General features: G+C 39.8%; 1 protein-coding gene across 3 annotated transcripts in view; it reads left to right on the forward strand.

The window, feature by feature from the left end:
• The first annotated feature begins 4,357 nt into the window (after positions 1-4,357).
• TMEM59 (transmembrane protein 59) overlaps positions 4,358-19,546 on the forward strand; it is a 36,414-nt gene continuing 21,225 nt past the window's right edge. Inside the window, exons 1-6 of one of the 3 annotated variants that reach the window (XM_008581858.1) lie at positions 4,358-4,782; positions 9,672-9,777; positions 11,512-11,606; positions 14,249-14,401; positions 16,066-16,147; positions 17,055-17,133. In XM_008581858.1, coding sequence (XP_008580080.1) covers positions 4,588-4,782; positions 9,672-9,777; positions 11,512-11,606; positions 14,249-14,401; positions 16,066-16,147; positions 17,055-17,133 — 710 coding nt within the window. In that variant the 5' untranslated portion in view covers positions 4,358-4,587. Of the gene's footprint in view, positions 4,783-9,671; positions 9,778-11,511; positions 11,607-14,248; positions 14,402-16,065; positions 16,148-17,051; positions 17,134-19,546 lie in introns of all 3 variants that reach the window. The other 2 variants (XM_008581859.1, XM_008581857.1) reach the window with 2 other exon arrangements.

The raw sequence follows: 19,546 nt of genomic DNA on the forward strand, positions 1-19,546 counted from the left end.
TTTTTTTTTTTCCTTTTTGTCTTTTTTCGTGACCGGCAACGGATCGCAACCCTCAGTGTCACGCCCGTACCGGACCGGGACCGGCAACGGGATCGCAACCCTCAGTGTTGCACCCGCACCTCGCTCAGCCAGTGAGCCGCCGGTCTGTATGTGGGATCCGAACACTCAACGGGAGCGCTACTGCGCTCCCAAGCAGCGCACTGTAGCAGTGCGCCACCAGGCCGGCCCTTAGCTACATCTTCTGATAACTTGCCACAGCTTCTATGACAGCACTTGCTGCTTCACCTTGCACTTTTACATTACAGAGATGGCTTCTTTCCCTAAACCTCATGAACCAACCTCAGCTAGCTTCAAGCTTTTCTTCTGCAGCTTCCTCACCTCTCTCAGCCTTTGTAGAATTGAAGAGAGTTAGGGCCTTTCTCTGGATAAGGCCTTGGCTTAAGGGAATGCTGTGACTGGTCTGATCTTCTATCCAGACAACTAAAACTTTCTCCAAATCAGCAATAAGGCCATTTCACTTTATATCATTCATGTGTTCACTGGAGGAGCACTTTTAATTTCCTTTAAGAACTTTTCCTTTGCATTCATAACTTGGCTAACTGTTTGGCATAAGAGGCCTCACTTTTGGCCTCTCTCAGCTTTCTTTTTTTTTTTTTTGTCCTTTTTGAGACCGGCCGCACCGCGCTCAGCCAGTGAGCGCTGTGAACGCACCAGTCATCCCTATATAGGATCCGAACCCGCGGCGGGAGCGCTACTGCGCTCCCAGCGCTGCACTCTCCCGAGTGCGCCACGGGCTTGGCCCTCTCAGCTTTCAACATGCCTTCCTCACTAAGCTTAATTTATTCTAGCTTTTGACTTAAAGTGAGAGATGTGCAACTCTTCCTTTCATTTGAACACTTAGAGGCCACTGTAGGCTTATTAGCCGGCCTAACTTCAATACTGTTGTGTCTCAAGGAATAGGGAGGCCTGAGGAGAAAGAGAGAGATGTGGGAACGGCCAGTTGATGGAGCAGTCAGAACACACACATTTACCGATTAAGTTCACCGCCTTATATGGGTGCAATTCCTGGCACCTCAAAACAATGCAATAGTAATATCAAAGATCATAGATCACCATAACAGATATAATAATGATGAAAAAGTTTGAAATATTGCAAGAATTACCAAAATGTGACACAGAGACATGAAGTGAGCACATGCTGTTGGAAAAATGGCACTGATAGACTTGCTCGACGCAGGGTTGCCCCAAACCTTCAATTTATAAAAAACGCAATTATCTGTGAAGCTCAATAAAGCAAAGCTCAATAAAATGAGTTAGGGCTGTAACAAGATTTTGAATTTAAAGTGGGAGACATGAGTATGGAGAAGAAGGATATTAAGGAAACAGAATTAAAAATTGGATACATATGAGAAGAGTTAAAAGATGGTTCCTAAGGGCCGGCCCGTGGCTCACTTGGGAGAGTGTGGTGCTGATTACACCAAGGCCAAGGGTTCGGATCCCTACATAGGGATAGCCAGTTAGCTCACTTGGGAGAGCGTGGCGCTGATAACACCAAGTCAAGGGTTAAGATCCCCTTGCCGGTCATCTTTAAAAAAAAAAAATGGTTCCTAGATTTGTAGTCACAGTTACTCAGTATATGGATATATGGATATAAAAGTAAACATAGGAGAATAAGGGACAGGTTTGGAAAAAAGCTAATATATTTAAGGGGAATGTTATTCCATATGCCTGTTCATTCTGATTCCATAATCTTCACATCACTTATTTTCATCATCACACATAATGATTCTCAACTGGGGTACAAGTGCAGACATAGAGGAGAAAAGAGGCAGGTGGAGGTATATCAGAATCTCGCTGTTTGTTGGTGACTGTATGTGTAGTTCAATTACTATCCCCACTTTTCCTCCAGAGAGTCTGACATCACGATCCCTCATTGAGAATCACTGCTATATACAATTATCCATGAATATTCTGATAAAGTAGAGACAGTTGAAACACTTGAACATGTTCTATGAAGTCACATACCTGCAAACTAGGAGAGACTTTAAAGAGCATCTAGAGTTCACTAGGTCTCAAGTAAGAGGTGCTTGGAAATAAATGAAGGCATTTTGGGTTATCACAATGGGAGGAGCTATTGGCATTTGGTGCCTAAGAGCCAGGGATACTAAACATCCTTTAATTCACAGGACAGCTCCAAATAATGAATTATCTTGCCCCAAACGACAACAACATCCCTTGAAGAAACACTGATATAGTTCAACCTCCACATTTTACAGATGAGGAAACAAAAGTCCCAGAGAAGGGAATGATCTGCTAAAGATCAAACCTTTGCACAATAGGACCTAGAACCCAGGGCTTCTGTCTATATTCCCTTCACTGCTTTCTAATATGGGTCTGGAAAGCCTGTGGGACATGCAGAAAAGGAGTCCTAGCTAAGTATGTAAGTCAAGTACTCAGAACACCGTCCTGCTGTCATAGTCCTTTGCACATTTTGTCTAGCCTCAGATTCCCCTTTCACCTTCAGAAATCTAGACTGGAGGTTCAGGTTTGGCAGTCCTCGGCATAGAAAGCTTTGAGATTCTAGCCAAATACATAAAAAGTAACAGAGCTCTGGTGAACAAAAACATTAGGAATCTACTGGAGGAAAAGGAACCAATAAAGGAAACAGAAAAGAAAAAGAAATGTAGGAGGAGAGGTACAAGGTGACAAAAGGCAATAATTACAAGTTGTTTTATTTTTGGTGAAATAATAATTACTTTGCCATTTATTGGGTACCTATGTTCATTGATTCATTGTATATATCCTTTGCCTCTTCCTTGTTAACAGAATGCAGACTGAGTTCCAGGTAGCAAAGGGTCCATATTAAAAGTCTCTTTCCCAGTCTCAGCTGTAGCTGTGGAGGCTATGTGATACAATTCTAGCCAGAAAAATATGGGTACAGCATCATCAGCCACTCCTTACTGAGTTTGTACAGGGTATATAGAATCATATTTGGTACTTTAGCATTCCTAACAGACAAGAAAATTTTGCAAAAGAATAATAACAAAGGTCCTACCAGGTGGCAAACATACTCTAAAGCCAGAGTAATTAGAAGAATGTAGCAGAGGTGCAGGATTTGATAAATAAAAGTCTGTACAGGATATGAGGAAAACAATGAAGGAGTGGTCAGGTATATTCTGGGAGAGGAGGCATAGCAGGAAATAATCCATAGGTCTTCCATAATAGAACCCTTCGGCACTGCCTTGCTGTCACAGTCCTTTGCACATATTCTGTAATCCCAGATCCCCTCTCACCTTCAGAGATTCGATCGTGGCCTGCTTGTAAATCTTTTCTGTGGGATGTTTCTTCTGAGGTGTATTCTGGATTCTAGGCGTTCGAATGACGAATTTATCCATTGTTAGGGGACTCCAACTACCTTCACGTGCTTGCAGCGTGTTCTGCTCAAGAAAGAGGACAGATTCTAAAACCTCACTAAAACTGCTGTGATGTGTGTCCCCCAAAGTGACACGATGGGGCTCTCTAAACGCATTTCCGCATTGTAGGGACTCGGATGGAATATACAGGAAAATTACCTCTTGGAAAAAAAAGATCTTCCTAAGAACTGAAATTATACAACAATTGGTCTACATTCCGAATTAGGAGATTCCTAGATTACAGAAGTGCACGCTGTAGAGGGGATTCCAATATTGGGCCGAGCGTTGAACCTGGTGACTTCTAATCCCCCTTCTAACTCAGGTTGGGTTGTGGCAGGGTTAGAGTTCCACTGACCTCAATGAAGCCCTCTAACAACCACCCCACTGCAGTCACCGTTCCAAGGGTTGCCCTAGTAAGTAACCGTAACCAACAATCACTACCAGACCTCAGCAGGGGATCCTCACAGTAAGTGTACATCTCCAGGAACAATTGCTTCGTGGTCACAGGACCGTAACCACGACTGTCATGCTCTGAATTCCCGAGCATGGATGGAGAAACACCGTCCTCCTCTGCCCCCAGCACTCAAAAGCCCGGGAACGGGCACCCAACAACGGTCTAACATGAGACCCACCGGGAAAAGCAGCCCTGGCAGCAGCAGCACCTACGCCCCTTCAGAGCACACCCTCTGAGGCCCCCAAGCCGGACCGCCGGGGTCGGAACTAAGCGGTCGCTTCCTCACTGGGCAATAATTCCTCGGGAGGCACCAACGGCGCGCCCACAGTAAACCACATCCCCCAGAATGCACTGCGAAGGGCGCGCGCGCGGAGGGCGCAACCCGGGCCGCTGTAGTTCTCGGAGACCAACCATCCCTACCGTGCCGAGCGCTTCCCGCCCAGGGAAAACTACACGCCCCAGCCTGCCCCGCGAAGGGGAGGAGCCGGGACGCCAATTTTCGCGATGGTTGGATACAACTCCTCACACCAGCCTAGGAGAAGTTCGTAATCCCAGAGGTGGGGCAGAAGGCGGTGTCGGGCGGGTAGGGGCTAAACCGAAGCAACGGCTGAGGCGGAAGCGGCGGCTGGTGGGGCGGGGAAGGAGCTGGCCCCGGAAGGAGGAGGAAACCCTGAAAAGAAAACAGCAACAAGCTGAGCTGCTGTGATAGAGGGGAACAAAATGGCGGCGCCGAAGGGGAGCCTCTGGGTCAGGGCCCAACTGAGGCTCCCGCCGCTGCTGCTGCTGCTGCAGACCATGGCCCTGGCCGGAGGTTCGGGGACCGCTTCGGCCGAAGCATTTGATTCGGTCTTGGGTGATACGGCGTCCTGCCACCGGGCCTGTCAGTTGACCTACCCCTTGCACACCTACCCCAAGGTAGGGCCCGTCGGAACCGGGCTGCGACCCTTTCCTCGCCGCGCATCTCTCAGCTCCCCACACCTACGTCGGCTCTGGGAACCTGGCGATTGAATCCGTCCTTCACCTGCTGTCTCCCACCTGTGTAGCTCCCGTTTTCCTCCCTAATCCTGCCTGCACCCCGTTCCTGCTGTAATTACCGGAAGTTTGTACTGCACTCCTCTGTGATAGGTTGGGGGACACAAAGATTTGATAAAGACATGATCCCTTTCCCTTGGAGCTTGCCCTTCCGCAGAGGAGTCGAGCACTCGGAGAGAGGAGGATGTGGGTGATTAGTGGGGAGTCCTTACCTTGAAGGAGCGGAAGTGGGGTGGGGAGGGAGGCGCAGATACGTGAGTCCACAAAAGATTAATTCATCACCCATGTTTATTGAGCTCCTTTCCAGGCCAGGAGCACAGACTGTTCGGGGAATCAGACAAGTAGATAATTCCACTATAGCATGAAAAGTGTCAGGAAGTCAGCCCAAGGAGTTGTGAGACTCCAGGAATGGTCTTCCGCCTGTGCTGTTACTGTGTGCAAGACGCTGTCACTAGGAACTGGGAAGAAGCAGTTTTCTGCCTTCAAAAAACTTACCACTCAGTGCAGAAGACAGGGAATTCGTGCAGTGGGTAAAGAAACCAGACTGCCCTCGGAAGGGGGTTCCCACTTTACGGAGAGGAGTGACCCTACTCTCATTGCCTGCCCCCCCACTCCCCACTCCCCCTCAACTGCAGCTTTTCTTTTAATTCTGTCCTCTTCCTCAAGTTGTTTCGTCTGCTTTTTGAGAACTCTGTTTACTCAACATTCTAAAGTGCTTGCTGACTCTCCCCACAGCTTCCTCATGTATAATTTGGGCATATTGCCCCTCCCCCTACTTACTTTATAAGAGCTTTTGCTGATGTTGCTGGTCTTTTTCTCCTTGTGTGCTATTTGCTTAACCGTTGTGGCTAGCACTCTTTGCTCTCTTAAATTACAAAGTTGCTATTAAGACAGTTCCAGTGAAGCTTAGGATGTTCCATACTTTGAAAAGTTCTAAATGCTACCACTTCTCATATTTTGTTTACTGCTAGATTTTACATCGCATAAGGATTATCAATTTTCCAAAAAAAAAAGTGTGAGAGAGGGGATTATCCTAAATTTTTCAGAGTCAGAGATTAATATAGCAGTCAAGAGAGAAATGAGAAATTCTGATTTCCGGACTTAAATCAATGAATGCTGCCCCTAACTACATTATTTTCTTCTTATAAACTTCACACCATTAGGAGGATTGGATGAAGAAACTCATTAATATCGATTTCTCCTGGAACTGGGCGGAGACTTATTTTTCTAGTGTTTCCTTTTTTTTGAGATTTTCCTAGCAAATTTGTAGTATGGACCAGAATACTGGGAAAATAATCTGAAAGGATAAACATTCCTGGAACCTTCAGGTACTTTTATAATATCTGATATTTTCTAACAATTGATGTGATATCTAGAAATCATTTTTTTTTTTCCTTTTTGTCTTTTTTACTGACCAGTAACGGGATCGCAACCCAAGTTGTCGTGGCTGTATTGGGGACCGGCAACGGGATCGCAACCCTCAATGTTGCGCCCACACTGCGCTTAGCCAGTGAGCAGGAACCGGTCTCCACATGGGATCCGAACCCTCGGCGGGAGCACTGCCACACTCCCAAGCGGCGCACTCTCCAGTGCGCCACCGGGCCGGCCCTAGAAATCATTTTTACTTATTCTTTAAAGCTGTTCTCACCAGGAACTCTAAATCATCTGGCCCCCTGTATGTCCAGGACTTAAAATTTATTGACTCTCTGCTGTTAGTCAGCATGATGAGAGAATTATACCATTATCCCTAATTCTCACAACCATCCTGCAAAGGAGGATTTTACAATTGAGGAAATTGAGGTTCTGAAAGGTTAAGTGACTTACTCAAGGTCACATAGTCAAGAAATAGTAGCATAGAGATTCAGTCCTAAAACTGGCTATACTATGCTGCCTCTTAAAAGTTGTATTAAAAATATTTATTTCGCTGATTTCTGTTAGCCCTTCTCCTAATTATTGTGGTTTGAGGTTCTAGAAAAAGCAGTGTGTGTTATAAGAAATTAGATGAATTTATAGGCTCACTTAGCCTCTCTCGGATATTTGTTACTGGCAGATAGAAATCTCATTTTAATGACTCTTTCAGAATTAATTATCTGTTGCAAGAAAGTAGAATACCTGTTTGTAAGTAGTTATTTTTAAATTATTATATTTTATCTTTTAACTTACTTCACAAATACAATTGCATAGTTTGGGTTCAAATACAAAAGATGTAAGTCATATTAATAACAAAGCTAATTAGAGCCAGCCTTGTCATTTTTTAAAGGAGTGTGGTCTCTGGAACCATAGAAACCTGTGTTCCATTCCCAGCTCCACTACTACTATTTGTATGTCCTCGCTGATCACTTAACTTCTCATGGCTTCATTTTGTCACCTGTAAAAAAGGTGACCATTTTGTCACCTCGCAGAGCTAGTATGGGAATTAAAGATAACATCTGTGACATCCTTAGCACAGTGTCTAACACGCAGCTACAGGTAATTTCTTTTTTTACATGTTATAAAATCTGGTGTGTATAGTATTAGTAGTACTAAATAATGAGAGAATAGTTAGCTTGACTTAGCTGAAGAGAAGAAAATGCATATAGAAGCTATGGATAGTATCGTTGAGGGACCTTCTAATTACTTAGCTGGTATTCAGTACTGTAGGGAGCACCATTTCCCTGTGCCGTAAATCAGAGGAGATACATTTTATATAAGCTTGCCAGTCATTTGGGATAGAGAGGGCATGAAATATTTACTTGGAAGAATATTATTATAGAACACGAAATACTTGGAATTACGGTATGGTTCTTAATAGCTACCAATTGAGTGCCTTCTCTGTGCCTGGTGTTGTATAGTACATTAAGTGTAAGCATGGTACCTGGCACATTATAGGTGCTCATTAAATATATAATTAATGTTATGTCTATTAGATAGTACAACATAATAGTAATGCTATGTGGATATAAATGTCTAATCCTTCCGATATTCAAGACTGATTTAAGAGTATTGTTCTCAGTTTACAAGTAAAGAAACTGAAGCTCAGAGAGAGTAAGTAACTTGCCCAAGGTTATACAGAATAAGTGGTGAGACCAAGCTTCAAGCTTCAAACCAGGGCTGGTTCCTGAACCTAGGCTCTTTTCACCATGCCATACAGTTTTCTGAAGTTGGTACTGGATGGCTTATTGGGTTGGTTTAACAAAAGAAGTCATATCTGAAAATGAAATCGTATATGGTATAGCTCATGCTAATGAGCTCATGCTTCCTCTGTGCAATGTAAGGAAAGGAAATATGTGGTGCTCCAGAGACATAGAGCATTCTTTACCTATTTTATGAAGCCTACAAAAGCTACTCAGGTATGAAATGTCTGTTAATTGTTAAAATTCTTTCAGTTTCACCTTAACAATAAATGCGGCTAAAATGAGATCCAAAAATGTGCTACCTTCAGAGTTGTATAATAAAGGTTACTTAATATTAGACTACAGTCATCTCTTAATGGACCATTGCTGCTGCATAAATTTTACTAATCCTTGCTGGACAGAAATGCATACCTTTGTATTCCATTGGTTGCTAACTGGTATATGCACATGCTGTTTCCTTATTAGGTGCCTGCCAGTTTGTACACAGTGGATCACACAGTAAGTTGAAGGGGCTCCCCCATGTGCAGTAGTTTGTTTCAAATACTACATGTATTTTATTAAAGAAAAGCCAGTTGAAAACATTGTTATTAGTCTCATTAAGTAGTTAATATTTTCTAGAAATGAAGAATTAAATGTCCATCTTATCCTGAGTTCCCACACATATACAATGATGTCTGTAATTGTTGGTTTCTATTTTTTTTTTTTAAAGATGACCGGTAAGGGGATCTCAACCCTTGGCTTGGTGTTGTCAGCACCACGCTCAGCCAGTGAGCAAACCGGCCATCCCTATATAGGATCCGAACCCGTGGCCTTGGTGTTATCAGCACCGCACTCTACCGAGTGAGCCACGGGCCGGCCTGTTGGTTTCTGTTTTTAAAATCTATTATGATTAGCACTAGTACCATTTATTAAGCATCTTCTGTGTCCCAGGCACTGTACTAGGCGTAACTATCATCCAGAATTATTGAGGAGTTTGGAGATAATTAAGTTATCGTCTCCTTTCATGATGAGAAAACTGAGATCTAGACAGGTAAAGTAACTTGTGCAGTGACTCACCTAAAAGGTTTGATCCAGGTCTGGCTGGTTGCAATGGCCTTTCCCATCCATCACATTGTTGCTCTTGTTTGTGTTTTCAGTTCAAGTAAGCCAAGTTTTAAAAAATCCTTTCATATAAGCATTTTTGTAGGTGTATACCTCATTTTGTCAGGGCTTTTGTGTTACCATTTGCCATGTGAAGCTGGTTATAATACTTTTCCTGATAAGCCTGGTGATTTATATAAACAGGATGTGGCAGAAATATGCCATTGGTCCTAGGGTACTTGTTTACTCCTTTCTACCTTAAAGTTCTGATTATGTCACTGTTATTTTTATTTAAATTTTTTTTCCCCATAAGTTGTGACCACAGAATATGGAAAAATGGTGGTATTTTTAACCCATTAGGCTTTTTTCTTGGTATCACTTTTAAAATAAGGGACTAAAATCTTCTTTATATGGCAGAGGTCTTGGGTATTTCCTGGCTCCTATCATTTTTTCTCTTTCAGTCATAAAACTTATTGGATGGTTTATTATAAACCCTACTAACTTTGCTTTCTTGTCCTTTTTTCTCCTGAGAGAAAAATACTATTTTTTGGTAATCCTCCCTATTCTTGGACTCCCTAGGAAGAAGAATTGTATGCATGTCAGAGAGGTTGCAGGCTCTTTTCAATTTGTCAGTTTGTGGATGATGGAATTGATTTAAATCGGACCAAACTGGAATGTGAATCTGGTAAGATGCTATGCTGATATCTTCAACTGTATATAACATTGGTGTTTTTTTTGAGTTGTGTTATTATGTATTTTCGTTAGAAAATGACAAACATACTGTTTAAACTAGTCATTTAACATATCATAATTATTAATGAACATATTGTAATTATTAATAATTTAGAATTTTAGTATCGTGCTAGAAGTATCATGCACTTTAAATTTTATCTATTTGTTGAGACAGTGTTTGTTTTGTACTATGGATAGGACGCCTTTGTTTAAGCAAGCCTTCTGTTTGACAAATGCAGTAGTAATTACCCAACTCATAATTTATCACTACCTTTTCACGGGTAGTATAATTTTCCAAAACCTTTCAGTCATATGTTAGTTGACTTAGCTCCAAGTTTTTTACTGAATCAGGCCCTTGACTCAATATTTAATAGTATGTTCTTTGTTGGTCATGCCAGGAAAAGAAGTGACCAGAGGCTTTGTCATCTTTTAAACCACTATTCTTATCTTTTGCTGAAAGAGATGTTTAATAAGAGAAACCTGTAATTAGGACACAGTTGATATTTAAGTTTTTAAAGAACTATAGTGGAATTTTCTCCATTCATTACACTATTTATTCAGTACCATGGCTCACATCCAGTCTTCTGTGGTAACATAACCTTTTTTTGTGGTTAAGTCTCCTAACTGGCCATCTTTAGGTGTGTGTAATGCTGTTTGGTTTATTATCTACCACGTCTGAGACGTGTATTACAAGTGCATGACTGAGTTGAGAAGAAAAATAAAATTGTTATAATGAGGAAGTGTTAGATCACAAGGAAGAAATGGCTTTAATGAACTAAATGAAGAGAGTGTATCTGGTAGAGACCCATTTTGATTTTAAAACATCTGCTGTAGGACATTTTCTAGTACAGTTTTCTTAGAATTTAGGGTCTTAAACTGATTGCTTCATTTTATTTTCCCCTTACCATGTGAATACCCTTACTTCTCAACTAAATGATCCAGTTCTTAACAGTAATACCATATCTTTGGGTAAATCACTAAAATACATTATTTCATTCAACTTTATGCAGTAGGTGGTGGTATTACTATTTTAGACATATAGAAGTCAGTAGAGGGCCGGCCCGGTGGCGCACTGGAGAGTGCGCCGCTTGGGAGTGCGGCAGCGCTCCCGCCCAGGGTTCGGATCCCATGTGGAGACCGGTTCCCGCTCACTGGCTGAGCGCGGTGCGGGCGCAACAACGAGGGTTGCGATCCCATTGCCAGTCCCCGGTACGGGCGCGACACCGAGGGTTGCGATCCCGTTACTGGTCAGTAAAAAAGACAAAAAGGAAAAAAAAAAAAGTCAGTAGAGGTTAAACAACTCAGCCCAGGTCACATACACAGCCAACAGATGATAGAGCCAAAACTTTCAATGGCATTTTCAGGATGCCAGTCCAATGCTTTTTCCACTACACAAACCTTAACCATGAGTATCCCCTTAAATGAATATCATCTTGTAGTCAGAGCCTGGGTGTTATGAGTAATAGATTTATACCTGAAACATTTGACTTGTAGGAGGGAGACAATATGAGGGGTTTTTTTAAATAATGCATTTCCTAGTGTTAGCAAATTTGGAAATTCATAATGATGAAATGCTTTTAGTGTAAGAAATTTCTTTATAAAATGCCAAATCTTTTTCTTTTCTATTCTTCCTCCTTTTTTTTCTTTCTCTCTATCTTTTTTTAATTTGACTATTTTTCTTTTACAGCATGTACAGAAGCATATTCCCAATCTGATGAGCAGTATGCTTGCCATCTCGGTTGCCAGAATCAGCTGCCATTTGCTGAATTGAGACAAGAACAAGTACGAAACAATACTGCCTTTCAAAATTGCCTGCTTAGATATCACTGACTTATATTGCTTGAAGTGTTTTTTGCCCACTTAATCCTACTTTAATGTTATATTTTATATTTAGTGTTCAGCAGACAAAATTATGTTTGCAAATAGAAAAGTCGATTGAATAATAGTTTTGTATAATGCTTTACTGTTAAAAATAATATTTATATCCATAATCTCATTTTGTTTCTTCTCAGAGTCTAGTGAAGATATTATTCCCATCTTACATATGAAAAAACTGAGGCTCAGAGAAATTGCTTTTTCAGAGTCCCTTCTCTCCATCCCAACTGCCATTGCCTTAACTCAGATCACCGTCATTTCATATATATATTAACTTCCAAATTGTTTTTCCACTTTAACCCTCTCTAGTCCATCCTTTCCTCTGTGTCCATATTTTTTTTCTGAATGGAAATTTCATCATGTCATTCTCCTATCTTATGTAATTCAGTAGCTCCCAATTACATATAGATTTAAGTTCAAACTGCTCATCACAACCTAGCTCTTGATTCCCTCTCCAATGCCATCTCTTACTTAACCCTTATACTTTATACTCCATATATACTAGGAAGAGTTTCTTAATTTTCTTAATTAAGATAAAGGAGATATAGTCACTTAGTACAAAACTCAAAAGATAAACAGTAGATAGTGAAAGTCTCCTACCCCTCTGTCTCTTATTGGCCACTTGATTTGATTTTCCTCTGTTAATATAGCCGAGGTTACCAATACAGAGGTATTTTATGCAGATACAAGGATGCGCATGTATACTTTTTGTAAATATAAGTATGCATAAAGAGCTTCTACTCATTTTTTTCGTGCATAATACTTTGTATAGATGTATCATAATTTAAGCAGTTTTTTATTTGTGAACATGTAGGTTGTTTCTAATCTTTTTCTTTTATAAATGATGTATATTTTGCACATTTGTGAGTACACCTATAGAATAAAATCATAGGAATACAATTGCTGAGTTAAGAGGTATATGCATTTTTAATTTTGAGAAATACAGCGAAATTGCCCTTTATGGAATTTGTACCAATTTTTAAAATTAAGTTATAATTCACATATTATAAAATCTACTCTTCTAAAATGTACAATTCAGTGATTTTCAGTGTATTCACAAAGTTTTGCAACCATCATTACTATCTATTCCAGATATTTTCATTACCCCCCAAAAGCAATCCCATACCCATTAGCAATCACTCTCCTTTTCTCCTTCACACAGCCCCATTATAGTTTTAATTTGTGTTTCTCTTATTATAAGTAATGTCAAACATATTTTCAAATGTTTAAAAGCCATTAAACATTTCAAATATTTAAGTTCCTTTTCTCTTGATTGTATACATACTGAACAGTTCTTAATTTTTATAATATGACATGCTATTTATTTTTCTGTTTCTTCTACTCCTCATCCTCTTCGTGAATCCTTGACTCCAGGCAGGTGTCATTTCCTTTGTCAAACTTTCTTAACCACCCATCCACCCCAGTTTGGGTTAGGTGCCTCTCCCCATATACACATATTACCCTGTGTTTAACCTCTGTCCTGTATAGATTATGCAGATTAAACACAGGTATACATTGATGAATAAAACACATGGTTCTTGATCTCTAAATTCATAATCTCAATACATACCTGTTCTGTAAATTAATCAATGAAAGGTTTAATAGCTATTAAGTGGGGAAATTGGATCCTGAATACAGATCTTCTGATTCTAAAAACTGCTCTCTAATACCCTATGATGCCTCTCTTTTGAAATATAGCAGAACCAAAGCTATCCCTAGAGTTCAGCAAGTGGCATCCCACACTTGCGCTCTAGAAGGGCCCAGTGCTCTAAATAAGTCAAATCAGAATCGAAGAACAGATGATACCAATTAATGTTAAAATCTTATCAGTAAGGGCCGGTCCCATGGCTCACTCGGGGGGAGTGCAGCGCTGGTAGTGCCGAGGCCGCCGGTTTGGATCCTATATAGGGATGGCTGGTGCACTCACTGGCTGAACATGGTGCAGACCACACCATGCCAAGGGTTGCGATCCCCTTACTGGTCAAAAAGAAAAAAAAAAAAAAGAAAAAAAATCTTATCAGTAGCTTACTATGTATATTCAGCCTGTAAATACTCCCCTCACCCCACCCTGTTATCAGATGTCTCACATTTTATGCATATGTTGTTGATTGAGTTTTTTTTCCTTCCTCTTTCCCATTGATGTTCATTATAGCATGATTTATTCTACATGAAACCATTAAAAATGAGAATGGTATGATTTGTCCCTTCCCTTTCTATCTCTTGAGGCTGTGGTAGTCCTTATTTAATGAAATCTTAAGAGTCTCCATCTTTTTGGACCTGGTTCAAAAGCCTGTTATTCTTATAGAGGTGACAGGTAGCTTATAAGTGTGTTTATTGGTAAATTAAAGCAACCTGGAATTTTAGGCTTTACCATAGTTAATTTGGATAGATAACTAGGAGTTTACTCTAATGCTAATAATTATGGTAGATTCATTTAATTGTTTATACCCTGTCCAGTAAGGATTTGAGGAATCTTGATTATGTTCTCTTAAATGTACATATGAGTATAAAAAATAATATATTTCTCATGATTTATTTATTTATTTTAGCTCATGTCCCTGATGCCAAAAATGCATCTACTCTTCCCTCTAACTCTGGTGAGGTCATTCTGGAGTGACATGATGGACTCTGCACAGAGCTTCATAACCTCTTCATGGACTTTTTATCTTCAAGCTGATAATGGAAAAATAGTTATATTCCAGGTGACAACTGTGCTTCATAAATTCGTCTAAATACCAACAACTGTGAATGTCTTAATTGAGTGTCTTGGCATAAAACTGTGTAATCAGTTACAAATATTTATCATCAAATAATTGTTTCTTATTTGGCCTACATGTAAACACTGGGCATCAGGACACAGTGTGATTACTCTTTCCTGTGCCCATTGGAAAACTTATCTAAAGCCCATTGGTTTTATCTAACCAGAATTTTGAGTCTCCTAAATTTTATAGTGGTTAAATTGATAAAATGAAATTTTTAGATATGGGAGATAAGAATAATTAATATACTTTAAAAATAAGTAGTGACACATATATGATCACATATGGATATTAGAGAAAAATGGTATGACATAATTTTTAGTTGTTTATAGTGCTTTTCCTCATACTCTCATAAGAGAACTTGAAGAAGCATTTTGCCTCCTAGAGTGGTAACTTTTCTCCCATCTCATTATTTACTGTGTAATATTATAATAATAATAGCTGCTGTTCCTTAAAGGTTCTAGTGTACTAGGCATTTTACATATGTTATCTCAATTCTTCAGCTTTATAAGATTATATTATCCTTATTTTATTGATGAGGAACCTGAGAGTCTAACTTATTTAAGGTCACACTGCCAGTAGGTAACAGAATTAGGCTTCACACTCAGGGCAGTTTAGCCCCAAAGCCCATATACCACCCTACCATGCTGTCTTCCTTTTAATTAAGCAGTTCGATTCCTCAAATTTACTAACCAACAAAGTATGTTGTGGCACTGTCTTCCTCTCAGGTAATAACTAAAATAAACCTATTAATTATTATTGCTAATTGAGTGGCTTACTGTATGACTAGTATATGATTTTTTTTTCTTTTTTTGGTGGCTGGCTGGTACAGGGATCCAAACCCTTGACCTTGGTGTTAGTACACCACACTCTAATCATCTGAGCTAACCAGCCAGCCAAATATGTGATTTTCAGCAACCTGAGCCTCTGTACTTAATCTTGCAGTAAGTAAAATACAGGAATTTTCTCTCTTTAAATTCATTTAGGTTCTGAAGCTACTTACCCTAAAGCTTAAGTTGATTCTCAGAGTGGAGCTCTCATTCATCCCTGTTTAGATGTGAGATTAGCTCTGTTTCTCTCTAACCATTTATGTAAACTTTAATGTAACTGGGATGGAGAAACTCCCATTCCAGAGGATCAGAGCTATATAGAAGATAGAGTGTTTGGCGATAATTTATGAATTGCTCATACTTAGGGAAGTATGGAATGTTTCAGAAAGGAAAAATAGAGATGATATGTGTTTAGCCAAAAGTTTTGGCAGCCTGCTAAATTATTCCATATCAACTAGAATTAAAACTCATTTTTGCAGGTTATGGTAGTATTTAATGCAGTATGTCATAATTTGTCCCTCTCTCCCTCTGTTTTTTTAATGCTGTCAGGAAGTTAAACTAAACAGTTGATGATGCCAGAAATCTGTCTGTTCTTTTCAAGGCACTGGATCTGATGTTTAGGAAGTGCAATTAAAATATATTGTGGTTAATGTGTTTTATTTTTTATACCATACTTCTGTTCTCAATTTAAATGTTTGTAGAGATGATGTGTTATAGAACTTGTTACTGAAAAAAGCCTAAGTACAAATGACTTAATTGCTTTCATTATCATTTTAGTCTAAGCCAGAAGTTCAGTATGCACCACAGTTGGATCAGGAGCCTACAAATTTGAGAGAATCATCTTTAAGCAAAATGTCCTGTAAGTCTTACTTTAAGTAGTTTGAATAAAAACATTAGCAGTCAAACCTGGTTGTAGTAGAGTAGTAGTATTTTTTTTTTCTTACACTGATGGAAAGTGAACAGATAATCTCTAAGACAATAGTTCTCAAACTTTAATGTGCATTAGAATTTGAAGAGCTTATTAAAACACAGGTTGCTGGACCCTACCTCCAGAGTTTCTAATTGGTCTGTGAGAGGATCCAAGAATTTGCATTTCTGACTAGTTCCAGATCTTGCTGATGCTGCTGATCTGGGACCACACTTTGAGAACCACTATTCTAAAAACAGTTTCCTTCAAAGGATGTTTTGAGTATGAAGTAGTCAAATATTCCAATATTTCCCAATAAATTAACCAAACGGTGAAACTACCCCCATATTATAGTCCCTAGTCTATTCTTATTTCCATGCTGTAAGTGAATTTTAGCTCATATGAACCTAAAACATCAAGCTAAAGCAGAGCTTACCTTTTCAAATTTACTAGCTCATATCTCATTTTAGATACTGATTTAATTAACCTTCTAATTATTTTGTTGGGTGAGAGCAGGTGGATAATGATCGCATGTAACGTAAGACCATCTTTAACTTTAATTAAATTAGGATTAACCAGATTCTATTATTCAAGCCCACATGTAATTAAATAGAAAGCATCAATGTCAATAAGAATTTGAAAATAAAGCAGAAAATCCATAATGTGGTAGAATATCCATTTGATTTTGATATGCAAGATGAACTTGCAGGCATTATAAAATGTATCAAATTACACATGAAGGCCGTTGGATAGCTATAGAATATATATATATGTATACATAGAATATATATATCTATAAGTCATGTGAGACTAGCTTTTGGGATATAGAATATCATAAACTTGTACGTTATTTCAGCAGATCTGCAAATGAGTTCACAAGCACACAGGAACTATATTGAAGATGGAGAAAGCGATGGCTTTTTAAGATGCTTCTCTCTGTATGTATTCCTCTTTATTATGTATATAGTAGATAAAATCTGGCTTTTATTAAAACTATATCAGTAGCTCAAAAGTAAAAAAACTCTTTTTACCTTTTCCCTACCAGACTTGTACTTTCAGATATTTTAGTCTGTTTAATGTTATGTTAATATACATACTACTAGCAGGTAGTTTTTTCACAGAGCGTTCTTCTTGTTAGGTTTCCTTGAGTTACATTAAGAAATGTGCTTCTCCAGACATTTAAATTAATCTTTAATTTAAAGTATGTCCGAATGGTTTGGGGAATGGATTTTTATTTTTGTTTTTATTTGCATGGCCAGATATGAGGCTAGAGGAGATAGATAAGGACTATAGATTAAGAAGGGCTTTGTATGCTATACTAAAGAATGTCAACTCTGTGCCAGGGATTCTTAGGGGTAACGGGATAGTGGGCACGTGGGAGTAATGGGTACCTTATGCCCTCCTAGGAAGGAATATCAGGCCTTCTGAGGGTTGAGTGTTTTATCAAAGTATGCATTCTTCTCCTCCAAAGAGTTCTGATGTGAACCCACCCTCCCCCAAAAAAGGAGAAAGAGAAGGACAGCGGGCTATATTATTTGTTGATTATCATCTACTCTGTGTCAGATACCAAACTAAGCACTTCATTATAGCAGTAAACAAGTCCTCACCTCACAATGTGTACATTTTAGTGGCCTGTTCTGTCTCAAATGTAACACTGCAGTAGTTCAAACTGCATATTTCCTGTAATTCCTTGTGATAGAAATAGTTTCTTGACAGGTTTTATCAGATATCAATAGTTATATGGAACTTAAAAATGAATACCTTTTATTAAGCAAAATGTTTAGACTGAGAAAATGAGGATTTAACTTTAAATTTTATCTTCCTTTCATTTCTAAACCTGTTATTGACCTTGTACAAAAAAGGCAGTTTTTTGCTCTCCAGTATTTAAGATTTTTGTTGCAGTGTGATAATTCTGTGAAACCTAAGTAATCATCTAATCTTACTTTACAATTTATTCTCCCTACGGAACTACTTGGCACTTTACTGGCAACTTATGGATTGCCCTGTAACATTTTGTCATTATATTTTATGTTGTTCTTTTAAATCTAACATGTTAAAAGTAATTTTGTAAATGTTTATCTTAGGAAACAACTAACTTTGTTAACTAGAGATTTATTCCTAAACATGAATTATAATAGTATCCTTCATTTGAATAAAGTGTATTATTATTATTTTTTTTTTAAAGATGACCAGTAAGGGTATCTTAACCCTTGACTTTGTGTTGTCAGCACCATGCTCTCCCAAGTGAGCTAACCGGCCATCCCTATATAGGGATCTGAACCCTTGGTCTTGGTATTATCAGCACCACACTCTCCCAAGTGAGCCACAGGACGGCCCTTAAAATGTATTACTTTAAAAATGCTTTTGCTGGGCCGGGCCGGTGGCGCACTGCTACAGTGCGCCGCTTGGGAGCGCGGTGGCGCTCCCGCCAAGGGTTCGGATCCCAAATACAGACCAGCCGCTCACTGGCTGAGCGAGGTGCGGGCGCGACATTGAGGGTTGCGATCCGTTGCCAGTCACAAAAAAAGACAAAAAGGAAAAAAAAGAAAAACTAGGTTTGAATTTTAACACAGTGTATTTATAACCTTGGGAGTAGACGACTCACCTCTTATCCACCTACATATCAAATGGCATTGTTCTAAAAGTCAAATGAGATCAGTGAGGGCAAAAGCATTTTTTTTTTTTCCTTTTTGTCTTTTTTCGTGACCGGCAACGGATCGCAACCCTCAGTGTCGCGCCCGTACCAGACCGGGACCTGCAACGGGATCACAACCCTCGGTGTTGCGCCCACACCTCGCTCAGCCAGTGAGCGGCCGGTCTGTATGTGGGATCCGAACCCTCGGTGGGAGTGCCGCCGCGCTCCCAAGCGGCGCACTGTAGCAGTGCGCCACCGGGCCGGCCTTCAAACCTAGTTTTTCTAATTTTACATCTTGAACTCATGCTTTTCAGCCATAGCTACCTACTTCCTAAAGTGTCATGCTTTTTCCATGATTACATACAAGATCACCCAGCCAGTTAGTGGAATCTAGTCTTCTTTTTTTTTGTCCTTTTTGAGACCGGCCGCACCACGCTCAGCCAGTGAGCGCTGTGAGTATGTGGGATCCGAACCCTCGGGGGGAGTGCCGCCGCGTTCCCAAGCGGCGCACTGTAGCAGTGCGCCACCGGGCCGGCCTTCAAACCTAGTTTTTCTAATTTTACATCTTGAACTCATGCTTTTCAGCCATAGCTACCTACTTCCTAAAGTGTCATGCTTTTTCCATGATTACATACAAGATCACCCAGCCAGTTAGTGGAATCTAGTCTTCTTTTTTTTTGTCCTTTTTGAGACCGGCCGCACCACGCTCAGCCAGT

The sequence above is a fragment of the Galeopterus variegatus genome, unplaced genomic scaffold, assembly GCF_000696425.1.
Source record: "Galeopterus variegatus unplaced genomic scaffold, G_variegatus-3.0.2 Scaffold2480, whole genome shotgun sequence".
Classification (NCBI taxonomy): domain Eukaryota; kingdom Metazoa; phylum Chordata; class Mammalia; order Dermoptera; family Cynocephalidae; genus Galeopterus; species Galeopterus variegatus.